We start from the raw sequence: 26,210 nt of genomic DNA, 5'->3' as shown, positions 1-26,210 counted from the left end.
AATGGAGACCTTCTGGAACCCCATCAAGGACCCCTGTCCCTGGGGGTCCCCGGACGGACCCCACTTTGATTCAGAACCACTGTGTTACTACACATGTTTGCGCATGCTGCGCAGTTGTGCGCAGTGTTGGGGTTCTACAACACATTTCGCACTGTCCCTTGAAGCGCGTAACGTGACGTCATCGTTGTTGGTCTTGTTGGGCGGTATTTACTGTTTTGAAAATGAATCGTTGTGTGTGTCCGCTGCGCTCTTGTACTGCCAACTAAATATGTGAATAGTAATTCTGATGAATAACATCATGGCCAAACTGGTGTCAATGTAGCCTTTTTCACAGCAGCACTCACCATTTACCAACTTCAACCAATGTTTCAGTCTTCATCTTAGTAAGTGAACCACGACCTTTTTTGTTTAGCTCTTAACGTAGCTTTAGTCTGACTGAACACCCAATGCGAGTGTTCCAACATGGTTGCATTCTGTTTCATTCCTTCGGAATCCTTCCTGACTGCTATCTGCTGCTCGCGATCCGCACAGGTCGACGTAAACAACAAGTCGTGTGCGAGGCTTCTAGGCTAAGTTAGTTAGCTAGCTAGCATCCACAACATACAGGGGGAACATTAGCTAAACAATAGCCGTTCTACAAGCTGTGAGCTTGTACATCGGCTATGTTTTGTGAAGAGATGTGTTGTAGACGGGAAAAAAGCGGTCCAAGAAAATACAGAGCCAATTGAATTCAAGTCTAGACTAGTGATTAAGTGGCTAATATCACAAGTCAAGACTCGATAAAATACATCTATGATTATAGTCTTGATCCAAGGCTAGAACTAGTCAGTAGTCAACATCCCTCCTCTCTGATCTTCTCGATATTATCATCTATGCTATGGTCTATCGTCTCACCTGATTCATGGGCTATTTGCTCCATACACTAGCCCCTACGGAACCTCTCCCTCCGCTTTATAGCTCAGCGGAGGGAGAGGTTCCGTCGGAGCTACTCCATACACCAAAGTTGTTGGTACATACATCCAGTGTTGTTTTACATTCTGCATGTGACTCTGTGTTAGGAGTGCTTTGTTTGTCAAGCTATCCCTCCTCTACCTCTTTCTGGAGGTTTTCCTACCTCATCTTTCCTATATGAATGTTTTTCTACTTCCTACTTCTTCTTATTAAAGGTAGGGTAAGTGATTTTCTTTGGTTAAAATAAGTGTTAAATAGCTCTATATTCTGATAGTACTCATTGCTGCTATAGAGAGTTTGTTCAGTAAAAGGAGTCTCCTTGTCTCTCCAGCTCTTTATAAAACAGAAAATGCATTTTCGTTTCAGTTTCAGTTTAATTTCCAATTTTATCCAATCAGGATAGAGAACTCAATCAGGATATAGATTAAACAAGTGAAATTGGAAGTGATGTAAGAAATGAGCAGGCAAAATTGGAACTGGAACACTATAAAAAATAAGCTTAAAAATGGGTACTTTCTCCTGATTGGCTGAGATTTTGACACCTACCGGAAAATGTATTTTCTGTTTATTAAAGAGCTGGAGAGACGATGAGACTCCTGTTACTGAACAAACACTCTATAGCAATGATTACTATCATAATATAGTGCTTTAACCTTTTAACAAAATACTTTTTGTTTTAACCCAAAAATATCACATACCCTACCTTTAACTATCCATGCCGAACTTCTCTTTGTACGTTTTTGAGCTTCCTTGTTTATGTGCTGGCTGGCTGCTGCTCTCCATCCATCTTAGCTCCATTAAGAACCTCTCACTCCGCTATACAGCTCCGAGATGAGGTTCTATGTGGATGTCACCCAGAATCGGTAGAACGTCCTCCAAGGCTCCGCTGTTTACCCTTTTGTATACGTTGTGTCCTCCAAAAACGAATGGTAGATTCCAACGCGTACAGATGTTTAAGGTTTGGTTGGGTGGAAAATATTTTAGGTTGGGGCACGAAATAACCGATTAAATTACTTATTTAGTCAGCCTGTGGCCATGTTTCCCATTCAACCCGGAAAACCTACGTCCGCTGCCAGAACTGCTCCCAGTTTGGCTACAAAATGAACCCTGAATATTTTACTATGTAGGTTTTTCAGTCATGTATAGTGGTTTGTCCACAGCTCTCAGTCTCATCTGATTTTCCTGGCTTACACATGCTCTTTATTTTCTTTCATAGTTTTTTTTTTCTATTAAAGATGTCAAGTTCAGCTCCTGTCTTGGCTGCTTTTAGCCACACATGTAATCGTGTGGTGACTGGTGAGGGCAGGAGCTATTTGACCTCAACTTTTCAATGTGGACTATTGGCTAGATATAACCCAAACAATAAGTCCATACATCTGTCATCACGGACATACAAAAGCCAGTAGCCAAACACAGCACTCGAGTCAACCCCGCATTGTTGCCCCTTGTCTTCTTGTCAGCCTATTACAGTACTGAGATGTCAGAGATCCCCGTTCAACTTACCCAGTGTCTAATTAAATGTCTGTATTAGGTGATTTAAAATTGTGAGCAACACTGACTGCTGTTCTCATCTATTCAGGTAGAGGTGATGAATCCTGACCAGGCTGCGATGAATGTTGACCGGGGTGCTGATCCAGTTTTGACCCCCTTCACCAATCTCTCTGAGGCCGCACTGACAGAATTGCGGGACAACTGTGAAAAGAAGTTTGCAGAGCTTGAATTGGTAAATGGATGTCTGAAAGATGGCAATTTCTTCAAGGCATTTCTGCTTTCTATAACAATAGCGTGGACATAGAGGGACGAGGCTCAGGTTATCCACAAGTTTCCTAGGGGGTGGTGTGCATCCTGTCGATTTGATCCCTGATACCTGATCAAATCGACAGGAAGTGATGCCCACCACCCACTAGGAAACTTGTGGATAGAAGAGTATAAAGACAGACCAGATTAAAATCCACTTTGTAACAACTATGTAATACCCTATACCAGGGGTTTTCAACTGATTTTGACCCAGGGACCACCATCCTGACTAAGAGCAACCTGGGGACCACCACTATTGTGCGTGGTGGGTCCATCATAGACCCACCCCACACAATAGTGGTGGGAGGTTCATGCACCACAGGGAGCTGGAGAAAATAGCTATAATATCAAAATACAGTGATTTTGTTTGAATATGATGGAATATGATTAAGGATTACTGTGATTATGGTAAGCTCACATTTCATATCACACACACACACACACACACACACACACACACACACACACACACACACACACACACACACACACACACACCATACAGTAATAACTCCTGTAAGTTATTAAAAGTAAAAAAAAAATGTTTTTATGCATGGCGCAGACCACCACCAGTGCCCTATACACATAGTATACATGTACTTACTTTCTAAATCACCTGACTGCTCAGTAAAATGCTTTTTCTTAAGCATATATAGGCTTAGGGCAAGTAGAATACTTGGTTTAGACTCTGCTCCCTCCTCAGTAGGCTTCTTCCTGGAATCTATCTGATAGATAATTGATTATTATTTATTGTGTGAAAAGTTGATATTTTGCTTGAGGGTGAAGATAGGTCATGGGGTCACTCAAATAGTTCAGCCTAATTCCACCTAGTAGATTTCATTTTCAACATGTTTTGGAGCAAAGTGGTGGGCAGATGTCAGACTGGCCAACATAGCCATCTTAAGAGCACTGCTGCTAGCAGGCCTAAAATGCCTTAAATATTAAAAAAAAACATTCAATATACACCATAATCTACCATGGGCACATATAATTAGTTATAATTGGTATGTTTGTATTTTTCAGCTCCAGGATGAGATTGTGTCGTTTGAAACGGAGAACCCGCCTGAGGTGAGATCATGATAATCACTTAGGGGTGTGCTTTGCAGCAAAGCGCTGGTCAAGGCTATAGGCACAACCTCGAAAAAAGATGTTGGTTGTCTACTATTTCTTTAAATATGAGATTAGGTTATGTTTAAATGTACTGTAGGGGGCTCGTGTCATTCTATAGGTGTGACTTTTGCACATGATGGGTTGACCACATCCTGCAACACCTTTTGCACACAATATGCAGGTGTGCAAATGACCATGTTTTTTAATTCATGATTCATATTTTTCTTTTACGTATATATCTTTTTTATTTATTAAATGTAATTGTTTCATGTGTTTTTACGGCGTGGTTCTGTAGGAGGCTGTGTGTGTCTGCCAGTGTATTTATCTGGAGGTAATCTTGCAAACTTAGTACCTCCACAATTTTTTCAATGTACAGTATATTTACTTTAAAATGTATAATGGATGTCAAAGGGGCTTGGATGGGATCAGACTGAAACCTTCCAAACGTGTTCAATCATTCTGTAGATACGTCATAGACGACGCATGAAGCCATGCCGTAAACTCAAATTCTAGTACATGTCAGTCATACACAAACTATATTCATCTCAGGAAAAACAGAAGCAAATTTAAAATAAATGATCTACTAATATATGCTGTTTTTGTTTTAATCTCCAGTCAGTGAACAGACTGATATCGACAGAAAGTGAATTGTCGATGTTTCTCAATTCAGCGCCAAAATGTAAGTACTGTGATTAAAGCCTTGTTTGTCCAAAACATACTTTTCAGGACAATAAGGAATCAATGTAGTTAATATTATAAGCTCTTGTTAATACTTTTAGTTTATTTAGAAAAAAAAAAATATATAAAACCCACAGACTGGGGTGATTCACCTGGTGGAGCGCATAACATTAAGGCTCAGTCCTTGCACAGCCGGCCCGGGTTAGAATCCAACCTTGCTGCATGTCCTTCCCCATTTCTCTCTTTGTTTCATGGGTTTCTGTGTCACTGTACGATAACTATCCTAATAAAGCATGAAAATGCCACAAAAAAGAACATCTTTAAAACCCACATACAGACTTAATCACTTTTAACCTGGTGTCTATTTTGGTCATGTCTTTATAGTTTTAATCTAAATAGCAGATCTAAAAGCTACCTTTGTACGACACTGTCATATGGCAACGTATGTAAAATGGGGCATTATGAAAAAGAAATATGGAGATTTCTGCCCGACAACAAAGATGTGTTGTTGTGTATGTATTCACAGCAGGGGCCAACTTTGAATGTTGTGTTTACAAACCGCAAATGACAAATCCTACTCATTAGTCTGAAAATGAAGGAAAATAGCACAGCTTTGTTTATGGTCTACAAGTCATGGCAACACATTTAAACCAAATATTTAATTAACACTATTTCTTACACTGAAGGTAGATGCAAAACTGTACATACAGTATTCTATGTAATGTATTGTCACCAAAATGACCCATTAATTAACAATGTACTGTCATATTATCTGTCAATTAAATTATGGTTAAAACTACTTTTTGCTTTTACTCTATTTGCATGTCCACCCAGTGTCATCAAAAAATCCTGAAGTTTTACTCCAAGCTGGAAAAGAAGAGGTAAAGTAAAGCCACAATATCCTCACTTGTGCTTGTTGTTGTTGTTGTATGTACTGTATATTTAGGTATTTCTATACCTGTGTGTAAAGTGTTAGATGGATGTACAGCATCTTGGTAAACTGTATTGATTTGCTTTCAATATTATAGTGTTAAAGGATAAGGGCAGCATAATGAATCCCTGTGATGATCGCAATAATGAATTATGCTGACCCAAGCAATAGTACGGCTCAACAGTCAACATGTCTTTATCTTAGCTTTCTCTTAAGTGTGATTATTATTTATAATTGGTTGCGTGCCAGTGTCAAACACTCAAAATAGCAGATCTACAAGCTCAGCTGTAGATCGGCTATTTTCAGTGCAATACATGGCACACAAACAAGTATAAATAAGGCATAACCCTAAAAGTCAAGCCCTAAAGTAATAATAAATATTAAGATGGAAAACTAGCACTAGATTCATTATTTTACATATTGTGCTAATTTTTTAGTTAGCAGAGCACTAGTGTTTTTTTCTTTCTATGATTTAAGGCCATGGCTATATGTGGTGTTGGCTAGATCATGAATCATTATTATAATTGTACGTAGGAGAAATGCATTTTTAGAATGCGGTCTTTCGTAGGCTATGTTGACAACAAAAACATACATCAACCTTAATATTTAAGATGTTATCCTCTGGAACCACACGTATCCCTGTTGACCTTGGCTCAAATACGGCCAGAGCCTTTTTTCTTTTCCACAGTATTGTGTTCCTCTGAAATCTCACGTCCTAAAACTCCCCCTGTGTCGCAGAAGTGTTTTCCCATGCAAAACCACATAGACTTTTAACATCACATCATATAAGAACTGTGTTTCAAAAATAAAAGATTTGCCTGACGATTTTACCCGTATATGGGTATAAAGCATCAACCGAGGTGAAAAGGTAATCATTTATCCAAAGGTATGAGGTGGGGGGCTTTCAGTACCAGGTGATGTACCTTGTTTTATTTATTAACACAGTTCTTACATGATTTAAAAAAAAAACACATCTATGGGATTTTGAATGGGAAAAACACTTCTATGACCCAGGGGGCATGAGTTTGACGTTAGGACTTCAGTACTCTATTTAGTCTTTTTATATTTATTTTCCAGTAAGAAAAACGTAGCCTGGTAAACCATCCCACTCGCGTGAATTCACATTATCATTTGTCTTCTGCAGACCGGTCTTGCCCCAAGCGCTCGGTGGGCGTTATGCAGAAACCAAAATATGGAAGAGCCAATCACCGTCTGTCAATCACAGGGCCCTGAGCACAGACGCTGATTGGCCCTTCCACTTTTTGGTTTCTGCAAAACGCCCACCCAGCGCTTGTGGCTGATTGCAAGCCCCAAAAAGTGTATCAGCCAGCAGGCTAAGCCTGGTCCAAACGAAAGCTCAAGTTTAAAATTACTTCAGTATCACCAAGTATTACAATACAAACTTCCAATAAATATGTATACATAAATCTGTGCAAAGAAAATGTGGTCTACAAAAATGATCTCTCCCAGCTCACCCTACCCCCACGGTCAAACCAGCCTCCAGGTGAGCAGGTGAGGACCATTACTTGTAACCGCTTGAGGCCACCCACAGAGACACTCCCACCACCAAAGTGCCAATGCGGTGCCTACATCTATCACATATCAATTATCCAATCCAGTGCACGAATAAAAATATAAAGCCCCATTTGGCTCATACACACATGATAATGTGAATAATGCGAAGGGGCAAGGTTTCCCCTATTGGGCGGGCGCGCGGGCAGGGACTTCTTTCCTCTACATTAGAAGAGTTAGGACGTCACATTCTAATACAGCCCGAATACCCAATCTCAGCACCGGCCTCAGTGGCGCTCCTGGTTAATCATAGGACTCCCGATCTACCACCTCTGGGAGTCTGGGTTCGACTCCCGCTTGGGACAATACTTTTTCAAACAACCGCGGACTACTTTTTTTCGCAGATAAAGTATAGTTTTGGACCATGGCGGAGGCTGTACTCACTGCACTAACATAGCCCGCCAGCCCCGCCCCCTCGCCCCCTTGTGCTTCAACTGCATGGAATAAGGCTGTTCGTGTCTGGGATGGTTTACCAGGCAATCTGGAGGCATCAAGAACTAGAAAAATGTGCTCCTTGGAGCACAGGTCTCCCACCAGGGCAGGTAACTTATTGTGGGCCAGCAACGTTTCACAGCAATCAGACACTGCGTTCATGATTTGAGCGTTTTGTTCAAAACGGGCCAATCCTGCAAACTTTGGAAGCCAATCTTAGCCAATCAGGATGGAATATGAAACATCGGACAGATCTGCCTTGATCACATGACTATAGAGATACTGGCCCTCATTTATCAACGCAGCGTATAAACCGGCGTATAATTTTCCATATATTCGGCCATACACCAACGTCGAAGTCACATTTATTAAAGGATCCTATACAGCTGATCCTAGCGTACATCAGGTCGGAGCTTTGATAAATCTCACGTCTGAAAACGAGCGTCATTTAAATAACACGCCCTTAAATATTCTCAAAACGCCCCGATTTTACGACATGAAGACGAACCAGAATACGACCAAAGACAAGACAAGCCAATAAGAAATAGTTTCCCCCGATCGCTTCGCCTCGCCACACACGCACACGCCCCTCTCTCTCTCACACACACACACACACACACACACACACACACACACACACTCCTCTGCAGACTGCAGTGATCCCGTGCCGCCCACGTTATAAGAGATTGGAGCGTCAGGTTTATATCCTTAACCCAGCCAGGTTGTAGCCTATATAACGCTCTATGACATAACTCCATACCATAGGACAAGCTACTGTAAGTTTGTAGACCTCACTTTCCATGAAAAGATGGTCGGGAGTCCCGACCGCGGGACTCCCGACGCAAAAGCGCTCGTATAATTTGAAAATAGCAGATCTACAAGCTCACAACGCGTCGTGATGCGACGCTGTTGTGAGCTTGTAGATTTGCTATTTTCAATGCAGCCAGATCTACAATCTTATCTGAATGACTGTTAAAGCAGTTTGTTTAAATTACTGGGATTATTTATTAGTGTAGATATACATTTAGGAGTGGATTATGTGTCTAGATGCCTGTCAGACAGTCAGACAATGCTGCTCCGCAGGTCTAAACGGGTGCAGCCAACGTCAACAACTGGTCTCGACCAGACGTGAGATCTCAGCGTACGGTAGGATGAAGCCCACGTCAGGATATATTGATAAATGCCGAAAGGTGCGGTGATCTCCCCGTACGCCCATTATTTGGGCTGCACCGCGTTGATAAATGAGGGCCAATGTGTACCGATTTGCGTGATGTTTGGACAAAATCTGTAGGAGTGAAACATTTTTGACAGAGGTTCTGCTTCAGCTTCCGGGGAGGGTGTGCACAGATCCACGTCGATTGGGGCCAATGATGCACACACAGGCGGACAGGGGGCGAAAACATTGTCTCGGCCACACCTTCGACAGTTGACTGCATTGTTTTATTTATCGTGACCCAGTCTTTCCCTCTGTTTGCCTCAGATGCAGAAGCAGTGCTCAGAGCTTGAGATGGTCCTTTCATGGAACAAAGCCAAGAGAGAGACGTTGTTAGAAACGTGTAAATGGTAACTTGTCAAATATCAGTTTATTTTATTTGTTTGCTTTTAATGAAAACCCTCTTTACTTTACTTTATTTGTTTATTTGGACAGGACAATGCATATTAATGGACGTCACATGGACGTAAATACACTTGATTTAGCAAAGATGCTAATTTGCATCCGTAGTCCTCACAAAAAACATAAAATCAGAAAACAGACAGACAAACGACTCCAGTGTAGTAATTATAGTATTAATAGTAATGATGACAATAATAATAATACATTATTTTGTCTTTCCAGTGCACAGAAGTCGCTGGAGGATAAACGTGAGGTGTATACTGCTGCTGTTGCTCACACTGAGCAAATAAGAATGGAGAAAGAGTCTCGGTCCTCAAAAAAGTAGGTCTTCTGGCCCCTTTTTTACAAAGGTGTCTACTGTTTACCTCCTTGTTTTTAGCTAGCAATGCTATTAGGCCAGTTTTAAGGAACATTTCTGTATGCAAGCATGCATTTTAGTTGCAGCTTTTTGTATCTCTCCCTTTTGTATTTGTGCATAATATGTGCCTATGTGTACAAAAACTGTGGATGTGCATGTAATCCACAGACGCATGCTGAACCTCAAAAACAAGATTAAGAAATTGAGCGAGTACCAGGAGAAGCTGTTGGAAATAATGATGGACGTAGTGGAGGAACACTTCCCATTACCAGAGGATGAGGTGTGTTGAAAACACAGGATACAACTAACTGGCACACAAAAGGTGCACTGGAACTTTTGTTGGTGACATTGGTGCAGTGAATTGGACTGTACAGAACAATACAGTTAACAAAAACTATGTAATAAGTATATGGTGTATTATTCACAAAGTGCCAATATGTATAGAATATTGGCATACTATCTACATGAAAATGTTTTATTTAATTTGCCCTCTTTTGAAAAATGCAATAACAATTAATTGATCAAAATCAAGACAGTATTCATCATCGTAATCGGGTTTATAGTTTTGTCCATGATATGTATTTGTCATTAATTTGACAAATATGTAATGTTACAAAGTACCACTGTAGCCTATTCAACACATAAATGTTTTTTATATATATGTAATATTAATATGAACTTAGTTGTCTGTGTGTTTCCATTACCAATACTGTGTGTGGCTAAATGGATCTCTTTCTGTTTTCCATATGGTTCCACAGCAAGATCTACTTCCAATCGCAACAATTTTGGAGGTAGGTTTTGATGTTCTACATTTCATAAGAAGAAACTTACAAAGAATATTGGTGAATGAGACCCTATATACTTAGTTGACCAGAGTATCCCAGGGCTCTATACTTGGTCCACTCCTTTTCCCCCCCTACACCAAATCGAAAAATAGCCTATCTACAAGCTCACAACGTGTGGCGATGCACTGAGAGGTTAAATATCTGATATTTTCACTGAATGTATATCACAATTGCCCCAACTTAACTCCTAAACCATGAATTTGAATTCTGACTTGACACATTTTCCCTCTCTTCACTACTCCTGCCCAGCGTTTGATGAACAAGGCTCTCCAGACACCACATGACCCCTATGTGACAATTGATGACAGCTTCTGGCCGGCATACATCGAGATACTGCTCCGATACGGCATCGCAGTTAGGCATCCAGAGGACAACTCCAAAATCAGACTGGAGTCCTTCTAGCGCAGTAGAGATTGACAGGAAACGGGGACAGAGTTGGGAAGTGAATCAAACCCGGGACTCATGCTATGCTTAACCGCTCCGCCATCTGCGCCCTGTTTTTATTTTATTATTTACAGGAATATTTTCTTAAAAGCAAGTTTTTTAATGTTTTTTTTAATGAATAAAGGAAAATTAACTGTACACTAGCTCATGCTCCAAGTGATTTTTTGAGCGGTGTAGCCGCTCCTATAAGTGGGTTTGGGACCCATCCGTTGCGAAAGTTTTTCTTTCCGTCGTGAAAATGTGTCTTTCGCTGTACTGTGATTGGCTGATTGGTATTCAGACCCTTTGCTCAGTACTGTGATTGGCTAGCGATACGCATGACGAAATTAATAACTCAAATAGCACCACTCAAAAACATTACTTTAAAAAAAAAAAGTGAGCTTCCATCACTGTGATGACCACTGTTGTTTTTAAATAGCACCGCTCACTTCACACTGGGTGTGATGTTTTTTTTTTTTTTTAGCTTACAAGCTCTTCCTCAGACAATGAAACACTGAGCAAAGACAAACAACTATAGCTATAGGCTAAATGAAATAAATAAGCTGTTAGATTTCACAAAGTAATGTCTTGGTATTTATACATTTCCAATATTTGTAGAATTTGCAGAGTCAAAAGTCCACAGCCCTGGACTAATCAGAGTCACTGTATTTGTTTGAAGAAAGATGGGATGGAGGAGTTAAAACTCCAGATTCTCAAGAAAAGACACTAGTGTTTAAAAACATCAAGGCCACTTTGGCCTCATGGGCATATGATGTTTTAAGGGGCAGAAGGCCAAACTGAGCTGGTCAGGCAGCCATGGCCTCTCTGATTTTTTGATTGATTTGATTGATTGATTGAATACTTTATTACCAGTTTGTAGCCTATGTATGAAATAGGGCTGAAGTGGTTAATGTATGTTTTATAATAGAATAATGTATATCTGCAAAGTAACTAAAGTTTTCAAATAATTGTAGTGGAGTAAAAGCACAATATTTGCCTCTGAGATGTAGTGGGGTAGAAGTAAAAGTATTGAAAATTGGAAATACTGTCTCCAGTAAAGTAAAAAAATACCTCAAATTGTACTTAAGTACAGTACTTGTGTAAATGTACTTCGTTACTTTACACTACTAGAAACATAATTAGAATGCATTATATCATGCATTTCAATAATGACACTGTCAACAACAGAACATGTTGATACACATTTGATGCATGAAATAAGAAAAAACATTGATATCTGCATAAGTTTATAAACCGACGCGTCACATATAAGCGTCACATTCACTCTTCCAATCACAGGAGTCCGTCTCAGCTCAAGAATCAGAGTTGCCATGTCGGCTTATAAGCTCCTTTTTCTGTAAAGTTGCTTGTAAAAATAGTAGTTGCGTGTTTTTGTGCTGGTTTCTTACGTGATTGATTGATTGAATAGTATACTTTGCAAAAAAAAAGCACAGGAAAGTACAGTTCAATTCAAGGTCTGCTAAGAGGATTTTGAACCTAAGAAAGCCTATGGCTTGTTTCCATTGGGGGCTTGCTTCCAATTTTTTAAATATTTTCTTTGGTGCCCAAATATTTTCATACATGTTTTAAGCCGCTCAGGGAGCATAGAATGTTTCAAAAGATATTCCAAATATTCCACATTTTATTTCAAGAGTTTTTTGAAAAAAGCCGATCTACAAGCTCACAACGCGTCGTGGTGTGACGCGTTGTGAGCTTGTAGATCGGCTATTTAGTATTTTCAGATTTATGAAGCGCTCATGTTGTTTTCCTAGACCAGGTTGCTTATTTCTCTCACAAAACATGGCAAGACCGTCAAGAATTCCAGTGGGCGGAGAGAGGATTCCGGTTCCGGGTGTTGTTTCGTCCACCAGTTTCTCGGAAGGAATTCTTCTCGCCTCTTGATTATGATCTCAAATGAGAAAGTTGTTACGACTCACGAGTATTTCAAGTAGATAAACCCCCTTTAACTTGAGTTTAACTAAATAAAGCCGCAACAATGACGACCCGCTCGGAGAGGGAGAAGGCCCTGAAACTCAACGAGCAGCACCAGGCCATCCTGTCCAAAATGCTGAGGGAGGACGACAACAAATACTGCGCCGACTGCGAGGCCAAAGGTACTGATATAGTTACCTTAATTCACAGGATAATTCACAACCGGTCACTTCTTGTTTCAAGTCAATGTGATAGTTTCTATTTCAACTGGTTAAGCTATGCTAAAATGGGCTAACTCATTTGGGTAGATGGCAATGTTGCCATGTCCGCTTGTTATAAGCGGGCTTGTTTTTCCTGTAACGTTTCTTGTAAATATTGGTAGTGGTTGTGTTTTTTGGGCTTGTTTTGGATTATGTGTTTTATATTATATTTTAAAATAATGGTTTAAACAGTCCACCATATGCATGTCAAGGACGCCCCAAATGAATGTATTTTTCCGCAGACCCCCCCCCCCCCATCTGAAAATGTTCCCCTAATATATATTTCAAGATATTTGTGTAAGTACCAGATCTACGCGTTGTGAGCTTGTAGATTGTCTATTTTCAAATAGCCAATGTACTGTATATAGGTTTAAAGTCCTCATGTAACCTGTAGTCGCTTCTTTTGGGCTTGTTTTCATAGACCTGGCTGCTTATTTCTCTCACAAAATCTGGCAACAGTGGTAGATGGCTCAGGAAAAGTCAGCTGACAGCCTTCTTCCCCTTTAGCTTCGCATAAGTAGCTAGGTGGCTAACTTTGACTAAAGCTCTAGCAATATCTACACACAGACGGGGCGTTTTCTAACCCACGCCCTGATCTAAATGTCTGTGGTCTGGTTATACACATGTAGATAAAGATGTATTATACACATCTTAAAGCACACTAACATACAACCCTAGCCTTGGATCAAGAAGACTATCATAGATGTATTTAAAAGTAAAAGTCAGACTCGATAAAATACATCTATGATTGTCTTGATCCGAGGCTAATATAACCTTACCGGATCTATTAACTGCTTATCATTGGTGAGGAATGCAGATTTTTACCTTGGCAGGTGTGACACTGACAGTCAGTGCAAGCTCATGCATGTTTACTTGCAACCACCATCCTCCACCACTCCCACTCTTCTCTACCTTTCCTTATTCTCACCTCCCTTCCTGTCCATCCCTACTCAGATCCAATTATTTTGAAGATCATGTTGTATAAGGCAATGCTTTTTTATTGAATAGAACATGGAACAGAATTAACTGTAGATGGTGGACAAGTGCTGATTTGAATTCAGGACTATGGGGAGCGGGAACCCTGTATCCACAAGTTTCCTATGGCATTGTGGGCATCACTTCATGTCGATTTGATCACTGAAACCTGATCAAATCGACAGGAAGTGATGCCCACAATGCCCTAGGAAACTTGTGGATACTTTTTTTTTGTATTTGGGATGACTGTATCGGTCTTTCCAAATCCAAAAAAGGTATACAGGGTTCCGAAAGGGGCTAGAGTGGACTGGGACTCAGCACACTTGAGCAACACACACCATAGAGCATAATAAAGTGATCTTGTCCTATTTCCAGGTCCAAGATGGGCGTCTTGGAATCTTGGTGTGTTCATCTGTATCCGGTGTGCCGGCATTCACAGGAATTTGGGGGTGCACATATCCCGAGTCAAGTCAGTCAACCTGGACCAATGGACCGCCGAACAAATTCAGGTGGGACTGCTACCTGACCCACATACTTGTTTTATTCACATAAGATGTTAATTGGTATAGGGCTGCCCCCAAATATTCAATTATTTGCATGCTTGTTTGACAGGCTGCTATTCAAACATAATTTCAATATTTGGATGCTTCATTTAGTATATTTTAATCATTACACAGTGCGTGCTTTCAATATGCTCCCATGTTGATCTGTTTTATAGGGAAACTATTTAGGCACGGCATTGGCCAGTTTATAGTAGGCTTGTCTATAAATGAACATACTGTAGCAATCTTTATAATCTTCACCAAATCATTTCTAAATTACTTCACAAGAACAACTAACTAAGATATTCACTGAAATGTATATTTTATGGATAGACAGATTATCACAGCTACAATGCAGCTTTCACTAATTGGCATTTCCTAGTTTTATACAGAAAATATGTGTGCAGCTTCATGTTTTGATGATGTGAGTGGCTCCTTCCAGATGTCACTTATCGTGTTTACCCTCTGCAGAGATAACAATCCCATTGCAAAGAACCTTGATTTGATTTATTGTGGCTTTTGGTCATACTTAAAGGTACGGTAAGTAATATCCTCTGGTTAAAACAAGAAGTCTTTTGTTAAGAGGTTAAAGCACTATATTCTGGTTGTAATCATTGCTATAGAGTGTTTGTTCAGTAACAGGGGTCTCCCTGTCTCTCCAGCTCTTTAATGAACAGAAAATACATTTTCAGGTGTGCTCATTTATTTGTGTCATCACTTCCAATTTCACTTATTTCATCTGAATCCTGGCTGAGTTCTCTATCCTGAATGGATAAAATTGGTATCCCGACCTGAAAATGCATTTTCTGTTTAATAAAGAGCTGTAGAGACATGGAGATTCCTGTTACTAAACAAACACACCCTATAGCAATGAGTACTATCAGAATATAGAGATGTTGAACTTTGATTATTTTAATCATAGAAAAATCACTTACCCTACGTCTTTAATTAATCCACTGAGCTGTGTTTGCAACAAGAGTTTGTCAGCTAAAATCTGCCTGATTTGGATGCTTTTAAAGTTTTTGTTTGTGATGTTATCACGGTTTATAATTGATACACTAAATTGTCTTTATTAACGGTCTTTCTTCTACTTAACCTTACTCTCTGTCCCTGTTCTACAGAGTATACAGGACATGGGGAACACCAGGGCCAGGCAGCTTTATGAGGCCAACCTTCCAGAGAGCTTTCGCAGGCCTCAGACAGACCAGTATCCTTCACTGTGGGGTTCTCAAATTAAAAAGTTTGAACTACTGGTTTAGCAGGCATTTGTAGAATCGACCTCAGGTCTTAACACATTGACCACCAGAGGTTAATCTCATAATGTACTCACCATTGCCAACGTTTTATTGTTGTTTTTTGTTTTTTTCACGTCGCCATAGACCTTGTTAAAATCCGTAAGTGTTTGTTTACATCGCGGACATCTGCCTGGTTCGAGCAGTGAAGACCACGTGTCAAACGGGGCATCCATGTTGTAGTTAGAACGGTTTATGTTAAACAGTGATCACCGAGGAGAAAAAACTACAAGGAGAAAATTAGGTTTCAGTTTCGTCATTAGAACGAGGGCTGACGGGATCGGCAAAACCGGATTCCGAATAATTCTGTTTCCGGTGGTGTTACAATGAAATGGTCCGTGTCGAAAATTGAAAAAATGTTTGTTTTTTTTTTGAAAAAAAGGAAAAGGCACCACAGCCTGTAGGCTACGGGATCGGCGCTTTACGGTTGGATTTATCGGCCCGTAGGCTACGGGCCCGGCGGTCAGAGTGTTAATGGGTTAACATACATGACACTACTATAATGTCATCTGACTGACTTTCTCTCTTCTCTGGCTCCTACTCACCGTCTCTTCTTTTATTCACTCTTTCTTTTCTACCACATTCTCTCAGTTTCCTTCTCACATAATATATTCAGTACTTATTCTGTTTGTTTTTGCCACTAAGCTGCCTGTTTGTTTTCCTCAACTCTGAACCTCAGAGCTGTGGAGTTCTTAATCAGGGATAAATATGAGAAGAAGAAATACTACAGCAAGAATGTGACCAATGGAGGCAGTGTATGTATAGATGGTTTCAACAGTGTTGTTAGAAGACGGGTGAAAACCCATGTAACATCCTGCATGTGAGCTGTTAATAGCAGTTTAAAGTCGCAATCCATAACTTTCACGACCTAAAATTTGTACTCTCTAAAATAACGTTTTATTCCCCCAAAAAGTATGGATTGCAGCCAATTTAAAAACAAATTTTAAATAATAATGGATAAAAAGTCTTGTGTTTTTTGGCACAAGTTGGCTAACAGCAGTTTTTCTTGTAGTTTGTAGATGGTTACGAACAGGATTTTAACCAAAGTAGGACGGTGCAGCAGTGTTACTGTTTGTCTTTGATCGGTTGAGAAATTCAGCAATGAATGCCGATGTAAGGGACTTTGTTGAATACCACCTTTTCTAGTGTGGTTTGGTTTAGCCAACGGTTGATTTGATTTTCTGTGTCTAGCCAAAAGAGAAGGAGAGTAAGACAGAGAAAGAGGTAGACAGGGGAACCAAGCTGTCATCTTATTCCAAGGTAAGCAGACCAGCAAGTCACACAAACTAGATGCATTCACTTCAGTCTAAATTCCTGTATGATATCTTTAATTTGCTTCAGGAGTAAGCTTTGTAATACAGGATACAGTGAGATGTGTCTTCTAAAGAGGAGATTACGTGACAAACATTTTAACCAGTCTCTCTTTTTATGCCATCAAAAACAAAATGTTGCCGTATAATAGTTGTCTTTGGTCCGTAATGACTGTGTTTAATATTATTGGCTAACTACTGTACATGCCATTTGATAGATGCTTTAATTAATTTAATCAAGTGTTTTATTGCTAAAGCTGTATATATATACTTTTTCACCAGTGTAAACGGCTTTAACTCAGTAATTGTCCTAATTGAGTATGGTGTTATTACTATACTCTAGTCACTAACCTCCACACCACTTCTATCATTTTCTTTGTTAAAAAAAACTTTTGTTTATATTATTTGTGTGTTGGGGTTTGTGTAGAGTGAAGAGCCCCGGACAGTCCCTAAAATCAGTCCTGTGAAGTGTTCAGAACCGGCAGTCAACCTCCTAGGCCTCGGTGAGTCTCTTCTTGCTGTGTTTTCCACACTGCGGAAGTTGTGGAAAGTGATACCTGTTTTGTAATAATATGCTTTTTAATCATCTCCATTTCTTTCTTCAATGAGGGTGGATAATCCACTCCCTTTTTTTGTATTTATTTATATTGAGATGCATAGTTCAGAAAGCTGAGAAGGCAAATTTCCACCATGCCATCGATGAGCCTGTAAACTGGTTTCTAAATTAATCATCAAATTGTTACCTGACCCTTGGTATGGTACAATTCAAGAAAGAGCCAGTGAGTGACTAGAGTAAAAACAAGGATAGACTGCAGATACATTGTGTTCTTGTTATGTAAGCTAATGTGGCCCACCTGTAAAACCAGTTTATTCTCCTCCTTTTTGTTGCAGATGCACCGGCAGCCGTATCGACTAACAACAGCAGTAGCACAAGTCAGAACAACAACGACCTGGATATATTTGGTCCCATGGTGTCCAATCCCCTCCCAGTTTCATCATCCACTGCTCAGTTTTCTCAGGTAAAAAAAAACCCCACAGAAAGTCCATTCAAAACGCATGAACTGAATCATGATTTGAAGACGGTCGAGTCCACTCTCAAGCCAACACAATGCTACCGGATTTATCTTGGTGTTGAACAATAGAAGGATAGGGAATAGGGAAGTTTAGATTTCAAGAATTGAGAGGTTTACAGAACAATACAAGGAATAGGGAAGTTTAGCTTTCAAGTATTGAAAGGTTTAATACATTTCCTATAAAGGAAGTTGGTTTGCGTTTGCAGACATGGTTTACAGTACCTCATAACAAATCACAATGTGTACTGACTATTTTAAAACTGTCCTGAAAACCCGCTGTCTACAGATAGGCATTTCTTGGTGCACTGCTAAAGAGCTATCCTCTATTGTATTAGTATTTCACTTACGCTTTTATTTTAATTTTTAATCTTTTTTTTCTTATTTTGAATTGGTTAACTGGTCTTTGGGATGACATTGAACAACATTGTAATTCCAGCATGTACCTGCAATTTTACATTATTTTTTTTATTGTGAGTGAAGGATGCACTGCTCTTTGAGGTTGGGCTGAGCTCTTATTGACTGACATATTGAACCATCTAGCCTAAACTAGAGCCCTGCATGTTGGTTTTCTGACCATTCACGCCCATGCCTGCAATGGTTTAATTTCTGACCGCCCGCACTTACATTTCTGACTACTGCTCTCAGCCACAACAATAACTGTTAATCCTGCAAGACCCTAAGATATTACCATCTAGTGTTTCTGTTGTAATGTTGTTACAATGGAATACAGTGTTGCATTGTAAAAACATTTCAAACAGAAACGCATAATGAGAGTGAGAGAGACAGCCAGAGAGACATATGCCAAATTACAATACTCAAAATTCGGAACCTCCTCCAGCATGCATGGCAGTGTTACGTGAAATTGGTGACCTGCCAAAATATGTGACCATCTTGTGGACTTCACATAACGCACATTGAGGTCTTGCAATACGTTGCCATAACCCATTCAGACCTGAGGCCGATTTTAAAAACGCCTTCTAAATCTTTCAGTTTTCAGAAAAACTTGAAAACAATCCCGTTGCTAAATACATACGGTAGCAACAGAATGACACAGTTTCTTTCCCGGTTTTAAAGATACAACAACATATAGGCTTTCCCATCTTAATGGGTTAATACCACTAGGCTTAACTCTGTTAACACATTTAGTGCCAAACACAAATTCTCCAATTCTCCAGACACAAGAATTCTCATGTTTTGTAAAGACACTTGTCGAGCGCCATAAGCGAGGATTCTCGTGAGGGCACTTTTTTCCCCTTTTTTCTTTTCCTATATATAAATATATAGATCTTGAATTAGATCTTAAAAACCTGTTTTCCATTCATTTACTCATTTCCACTCTGTAGGCTAGCACCACTGATCCTGCCAGCACCCCAACACAAGCTCCAGCAGGTGGCCCCAGTACAGTCTCTGGCCAAGCAGAGCTGGACCTGTTCAGTGAAAGTAGCAACAGTAAGGCAGAGGATACAACCAAGAAACCTCTGTCCAAGGACTCCATCCTGTCCCTATATGGAACAAGCAGTGTGCCCCAACAGACACCCACAGGTGACCATTCAAAAAGCTCAACCAGACGAAGAGTTTTCCCTTAACCACGTGAACCCTAGCATCCCTATTCTGATTTAAACGTTTGGCTTAAAAAGCCGATCTACAAGCTCTCTTGAGCTTTTTTGGTGAAGAGATTTGGAGAGCTTTGGAAAAAAGTGGACCTACTATAGACCCCTTGTACTTGCAATGTAGGTGATCTAGGTACTGTAAGTAGGTTTATTTTGAATTACAAAACAACATTTTGTCCTCTTACTGGAGTGCTATCTAGCCATCCAGATAATTTGTGTAATTTGCTGATGTTTCGCCATGTTCCCATTTAAAAGCATTGGCAGAATCCGCCCGCATAGGCAGAGTTAAAGTTTGGTGTGACTGCACCCTTAAACTTATTTTCTCTTGTTGCAAACTTTCCTTTGTAAACTAACCGTATTTCTTGCATATCTCTTCCCCTACCTCCTGCAGCTGGTATGTTCATGGGTCCATCGCAGATGCAGTTTCCTGTCCAGGCTACAGCTGGTTACCAGGCTTACCCTGGTATGGGCACAGCCCCACCAACCACAGTCATGGGTGCCATGATGGCTCAGAGTGGGGCAGCCATGATGCCACCAAACATGATGGTCGGTATGACGATGCCCAATGGCTTCATGGGTAATGCCCCCGCTGCAGCTGGAGTGATGGGCATGGCACCCAGGATGATGGGACCACAGGGAGGGCCAATGCACACCGGCATGGTGCCTGCCCAGGGCATGTACGCAATCCAGCCTGGGCAACAGGCACAGTGGAGCATGGGGCAGGTAAGGTGTTGCAGTTATAGTACTATACTAAATGGGTTGGGGTTTTTGGTGAAGTATCTGACAGCTGTAGTTGTGTACGCTGTGGGGAAGAAGTTGTTATGGCATTTCTTGTCTCTTTTGGTGACATGAAAGCAGTAGGCGTATGTTTGTTAGTGGCTCTAGTTGTAACAAGAATGTTGCATTTAATCTCCAGATTATTTGTAGGCTGAGATCTCCTTTTGTCTGGTATCACAAGACTAATCATCTAAAAGCATGATGAGTCACAAAAATGAACTACTGATGACGTTAAAAAAAAGGAAAGAAAAGGAGAGCGATGGCAGAATATAAAAAGACAAACAAAATAAATGGTCACTTATAATAACATTTAAGCCACTGCAACTGATGGTGGACCACTACAATTGACAATCATAGCAACTGTCATATCAAAGCTGTGTCCGCTTGTGCTTGCCTCTGTGACAAGATGACAGTGCAAGGAGATACTTTTTCAACTTGACTCTGAAAGCCTGGCTAATAAAATAAGATACTATAAACCTTTATTGGTTCCCGCTTGGCAAATAAAATAAGATAAGATAAACCTTTTATTAATTCCCAGAAGGAAATTCAGGTGTCAAAGCAGCAACAGCAGTGAGAATGAAACACAGGAGAGGTACTGGTAAAAGTCAAGAAGAACCAAAACCAAGATAAATAAGAATAAAAATACTAAGCTGCTGGCCCTAGATATGTGTCTCTAGTCTCTGAATCAGTGCTTGTGTGGTCTCTATAAATACATATAAATGTACAGTGAATATATGAATGTACATCTATCGCTATACGTCCATCGCCACTGAATACTATATGTACAGTCCATCAACACAGAGTATATGAATGAATAAATTATGGCTTGGCAATATATCGATAGTATATCATCGTCTGTGATTTTGGATATCTTAATATATGACATAAGTCTTGTCTTTTCCTGGTTTTAAAGGCTGCATTACAAGTGTAAACTTTCCTTTGCAAACTTTCCTTTGCATTTGTAAAATATCTAATTCCTTCCATACATTGTACTGCTGTAGTTATGGTAGTACATTGAGTTATGCTGGTGTTAATGTAGGTTTCTCTCTATATCTGTCACCCTCCCCCCACATAATTTCCTCAGATCAACCCTTGTCAGATCAACCAGCAGATGTCAGGGATGAGTCTGAATGGAGCAGGGGGTCAGATGGCCTTTGGTCAGCCTGCCTCGGCCATGGGAGGCTGGGCCGCTGCTGCAGCCTCTGGTCAGACCCTCAGCACCCAGCTATGGAAATGAGCCTTCCAGGGGTCGGAGGTCATTGCTAGGGCATCATAAAGAGTAGGGAAGCAACACCAAATCTGGCGCATCTCTGCACCCTGCTATGAACTGATGTATGAACTGCCTGTTTCCAAATATGACCGCCCCTCAGAACATGCAACTTGTATCTCTCTCTTCCCCTCTCTCTCTCTTTCTCTCTCTCTTTCTATTGTGTGAGTGAATTGGGAGTCATTCAGCATTGCAGGCTCGGCATTTTATGCCTGCTGTATGTTTTTTGGATCATAACATTTATTTTCCTTTTTTGGAAAAAGAAGATATAAGAAAATACAGTCCCGATAAAAACACAACATTGACAACATATCGGAGAAAAAAAATGCTGCAGGACCAGTTACACAAGCTTTTATTGTATCACTGTATCATTCTGAGATAATAAAAAAAATAAAAGAATAGTATTTAATGGGAGAAGACGTGGCTACCATGTCTGTCAATACGCCTCCTGTATGTACAGCGCTGTATAACCTCTTTTAAAGTACCTGTGGTTCCCCTATAAAAAATAAAGTATGATAATCCAATTATGTTGCTCTGAGGAGTTTTCTATAATTGATCTCTAGGCTTGCAGAATGTCCAATTCTTATGTCTTATAAAGGAAATAAGTACGTTTAATCAATGCAATAAATAAAAAGGTGGCTGTATTATTTTATTCACTTTAGGAATTCATGGTTTCTTTTTTCGTAGCCTTAAACTTGTGTAGTTCTGTTTCCATCAGTGGTTCTAATCCCTGCTCCTTAGGGATCTCAGTACCATTTTTTTAATCTAGCCTACATGCACTGCTGCAATATTCTTTCCTACCAGATATCCTGGTACTGTTGTTTTTTTAATTCTTCTTTGTAGTTGATTACAGCAGTATTTCTCATGGGCAAAAAAACACCACCTCCATGCCATGCCTCCAGAGGGAGTCAGTGCATGGGGGAGGGGGGGAAAAGGAGCCCTGAGGGGGGGGGGGGGGGGGGGGGGTTGCAGGGATGCTCTGATTGAATTGCACCTTTTGGAAGATTATAAGATGGAGTGAGAGTTGCAATTAGTGCCCCCTCAGTAGTTCCTTATTTTCACTGGCCATAACATTTCAGTAAGTCCATGTTTTGATGTCGGTATGTCCAAATAATGTGGAAATAAGTGTTGCTTTCTATTCAATAAGAGTCTTAGTCACGTTTTTGGTTTAACACTTCACAGATCAGGTTAACAGATAAGGTAATATAGAAAACCAGCAATACGTGGGCTACTGGTAGTAGAGAAAACCAATAGTACCAGTGGTACTGGTAGGATAGAAAACTAGTAGTACCAGTGGTACTTGAGAATACCGGTATATAACAAGCAGTACATGGGGTACTGATAGGATGGAAAACCAAAAATACTATGACTACCACGGACCAGAGTTGAGAACAACTGTAAATGTCCTCTTGGTGTGATGCAACTTACCTGGGAGGTTAGGCTGAAATCCACCACTAGATGGAACTATTATACCACCACAAAACTTAAATAGAAACCCTAGGCACCCATTTAACTTGACACCACATCAACTTAACCTACAGTACAGTACCAATGCAATCTGTCACAAACCATGCCCTCCTATGCACCAGCTTTTCTTATTCAGCATTTGTGTTGCTAGTGCAAACAATGGTTGTTTAGTCCTTATTACCAATGTTTGGGGATGAACTAAACCCAAACTCAGGGGGATTTGGAAAATGTGAGTCATACTTTTTGAACCAGTACCAGTTTGGTTTAGGAAAGTGTACCTCACTGTATGTTCTGTGGCTATAGTGTTATTCAGTCGTTGCTTCAGTGGGTTGCACAGCGCCCACTGGGTACTGAACACATTTACATGATGTCAAGGATGATGTATGTGTTCTCTTTTGTTGAAATTATGAGCATATTCCTCACTTAGTTAAATTCTGAAAGTTATAAAACAGAACAATGAAAACACAAATCTGAAGAATGTCAGGGGCACTTCAGTGGTGGACAGAAAAATGTTGGCGTAATTTGTCTACATAGATTTAAGATGACATCGGCCAATAACGAGCTATAGCTAGCTATCGTCATCAAAATCTCAACAATGAAGGTGAATCCTTTCATCTAGTCTCTCACAAAGTCGGTGTTACTGGCGATCACACCAAATTAAATATGGACCGAGAACAGTAAAATGAAAATGAAATATAATCAAGGTACTTAAAAAAAAATCACACCCTGTGTGAAGGTAGCGGCGCCTTTGAATACATTATGTCATCGATATGTGTTTATAATGTGTTTATAGCCATGTGTCATGTGAAGCTTGACCAATCACTTTGTTGATGGGTCTGACCAATCAGAGCGTCGACGACAGATAAAGTTAAATTGAGGATCTAACTTTAAATAACTTACCTAGAAGGAGACTTTAGCCAAATAAAAATATATACAAAAAAAAACATGAGGAAATAAAAAATAAACCTTGACATCATAGTGATGTCATGAATAGTCCCCTTGCCTGACAAATCACAACCTTGACGGGCCTGACCAATCAGAACCTTGACGGGCCTGACCAATCAGAACGTTGACGGGCCTGACCAATCAGAACCTTAACGGACTCTTGGATTCTCGATCGTCTCTATCAAACCATTCTGTCATAACGGATGACTGGGTCCCGAACTCAGACTTTCTATACATTCACCCTTCATCTGTTCTTATATCTTTCTCTTTCTATTCGTCATATTAACTTTAAATAACTTACCTAGACGGAGACTTTAGCCAAATGAATAATAAGATGAAGTCATTGTCATCGTTTATATAGACATCGAATTCTATATTCATGACATCATAGTGATGTCATGAATAGTGACCAATCACAACTTTGGCGCACCTGACCAATCAGAACGTTGACGCACCTGACCAATCAGAACGTTGGCGCACCTGACCAATCAGAACGTTGACGCAAAAGCCAGGCATAGAGGGCTAATATCCGCTCTATACCTAAAGGTATAGAGCGGCTAGCGCCGCTAATATAAATAGAAATGATTTTAGTCTTTTGTTTCTGAAACTAGGGTTCTGGATGCAAAATGTGTTGTAGGCTTTCTTTTGTTTACTTTCCATGTGACCGTAACAGTAGTGAGCAACAAAAGGTTCTCACAAAGCATTGTCCTTGGAACAATGGCTAACAAGGCCTTTGTAAACCACACAGCTTGTTTGTTGTTTTTGTCGTGGCGTACTTAGCACACGCAGTGTGCTGGCGAGCTTTAGGCACTGGGAAAGTATGACCTGTCTCAAGGGCAAAGGAATGGATAACATCAAACTTATCCATTCTTTCACACTTGTGCCAAATTTCTACCTCAGTGGAACGTTTGTTTATGATATTTTATGTGTTACTAGGTCTATACCTCCTTCTTTCCTTTCAACCTTTAGTTTCAAGACTTTCATGTTGTGGCACACTGTGCTTTCCAAATTGCAACACTAATTGTAGGCTAAAAGTTACTAATCCAACTACTTTAAACTGTAGCCAAATGTGTCTATGTCGACATTTAGAGCTCTGCTGTTCTGAGTTATGTATCTGTGTAAGAGGGTGATAAGAGAAGAGTGTTGATCAGAGTTTGAGCCAGTCCAGCCGTGTACAAATCCCACCATTTATTCCTGCAATCTGCATCTTTCAGGCCTCTCCACTGCACTAGTCCATAGAATACAATGGAACACATGGTGCTGTGGTGACGAAGGAAATAAAAACGAAGACGTATAGTCTAATAACATTGTTGCCTACCCTGTTCTTTAACTATGATGGCTACCAAACCACAATGCAGTGTTCAGTGGCGAAGATATGGATAGCATTGTCCTCGCATTGACAAACTGGCTGCTGTGGGTCAACTAGTGTGGTGATGGTCTGCATCTCCTAATGCCCACTTTGCTGGAATACGGTACCCAAGACTGTAAGGCTCCAGCTCAGCCAGAGTGCTTACCAGGACAAAAATAACACATTACTCCTGTGCTCAGATCACTTAACTGGCTTTCCATACAGTACAGAATTTATAAAATGTATGAATATTTATACAGTACACAGTTAGGCCAGCTTCAATTCCTGTGATCATAAAACTGATCATATAGAAGGGAAGATCCAGGATAATAAATATCATAAGGGCTAGAGAGAGTTTAAAGGAATACCTATTTGGTGACAGGCATATTAAAACTGACACATTTATGTGTTCCCGTTGCAATGTAGATGCTGTGCAAATGGTTTGAAAATTCACATCCAAATAATACTTGGCCTTGCTGTTAAAGCTCCTTGAAGCATACTTGATGTTGTTCCACTGCTGACTCTCAATACTTTCTAGAGCCCAGGCAGATGTTTCCAGCTTTCACAGCTCCTTCTGATGTAGCCCTGTCTGAGACCTTTAGCAAAGAGGCTAAGCATTCCTTTCTCGGCTTCTGTGTCAAACGTAACACATGTAACCCAGCACTGTGAAGCATATTCTTCTCTCTATCTTTCTTCAGCC

The 26,210-nt window shown here is 40.2% G+C and overlaps 2 protein-coding genes across 2 annotated transcripts; both read left to right on the top strand.

Annotated features, from left to right (window-relative positions):
* The first annotated feature begins 199 nt into the window (after positions 1–199).
* cenpk (centromere protein K) lies at positions 200–10,939 on the top strand. Its single transcript, XM_084075839.1, has 10 exons — positions 200–383; positions 2,531–2,674; positions 3,772–3,816; positions 4,474–4,537; positions 5,371–5,417; positions 8,952–9,034; positions 9,309–9,407; positions 9,613–9,724; positions 10,203–10,235; positions 10,539–10,939. The coding sequence occupies exons 2-10, from the start codon at positions 2,540–2,542 to the stop codon at positions 10,689–10,691; spliced, it is 771 nt and encodes a 256-aa protein (XP_083931965.1). The 5' UTR covers positions 200–383; positions 2,531–2,539; the 3' UTR covers positions 10,692–10,939.
* A 1,595-nt stretch (positions 10,940–12,534) lies between these two features.
* On the top strand, positions 12,535–22,406 carry LOC311064991 (stromal membrane-associated protein 1-like). The gene is made up of 10 exons (XM_084085124.1): positions 12,535–12,826; positions 14,255–14,388; positions 15,543–15,628; positions 16,393–16,468; positions 16,905–16,973; positions 17,451–17,526; positions 17,915–18,042; positions 19,440–19,638; positions 20,098–20,429; positions 21,568–22,406. The coding sequence occupies exons 1-10, from the start codon at positions 12,709–12,711 to the stop codon at positions 21,718–21,720; spliced, it is 1,371 nt and encodes a 456-aa protein (XP_083941250.1). The 5' UTR covers positions 12,535–12,708; the 3' UTR covers positions 21,721–22,406.
* The last annotated feature ends 3,804 nt before the right edge of the window (positions 22,407–26,210 follow it).

The sequence above is a fragment of the Gymnoscopelus microlampas genome, assembly GCF_963454915.1.
Source record: "Gymnoscopelus microlampas genome assembly, chromosome: 2".
In the NCBI taxonomy this organism is placed as follows: domain Eukaryota; kingdom Metazoa; phylum Chordata; class Actinopteri; order Myctophiformes; family Myctophidae; genus Gymnoscopelus; species Gymnoscopelus microlampas.
This window is presented reverse-complemented; position numbering and strand designations above follow the sequence as displayed.

Bases quoted from the DNA above. Each gene is read 5' to 3' on its own strand.
- LOC311064991 (XM_084085124.1), top strand. From the start codon at position 12,709: ATGACGACCCGCTCGGAGAGGGAGAAGGCCCTGAAACTCAACGAGCAG. The intron at 18,043-19,439 runs GTAAAAAAAAAC...TCCACTCTGTAG, and splicing joins CCACTGCTCAGTTTTCTCAG to GCTAGCACCACTGATCCTGC. The intron at 19,639-20,097 runs GTGACCATTCAA...TACCTCCTGCAG, and splicing joins GCCCCAACAGACACCCACAG to CTGGTATGTTCATGGGTCCA.
- cenpk (XM_084075839.1), top strand. From the start codon at position 2,540: ATGAATCCTGACCAGGCTGCGATGAATGTTGACCGGGGTGCTGATCCA. The intron at 9,035-9,308 runs GTAACTTGTCAA...TTGTCTTTCCAG, and splicing joins TTGTTAGAAACGTGTAAATG to TGCACAGAAGTCGCTGGAGG. The intron at 9,725-10,202 runs GTGTGTTGAAAA...ATGGTTCCACAG, and splicing joins TCCCATTACCAGAGGATGAG to CAAGATCTACTTCCAATCGC.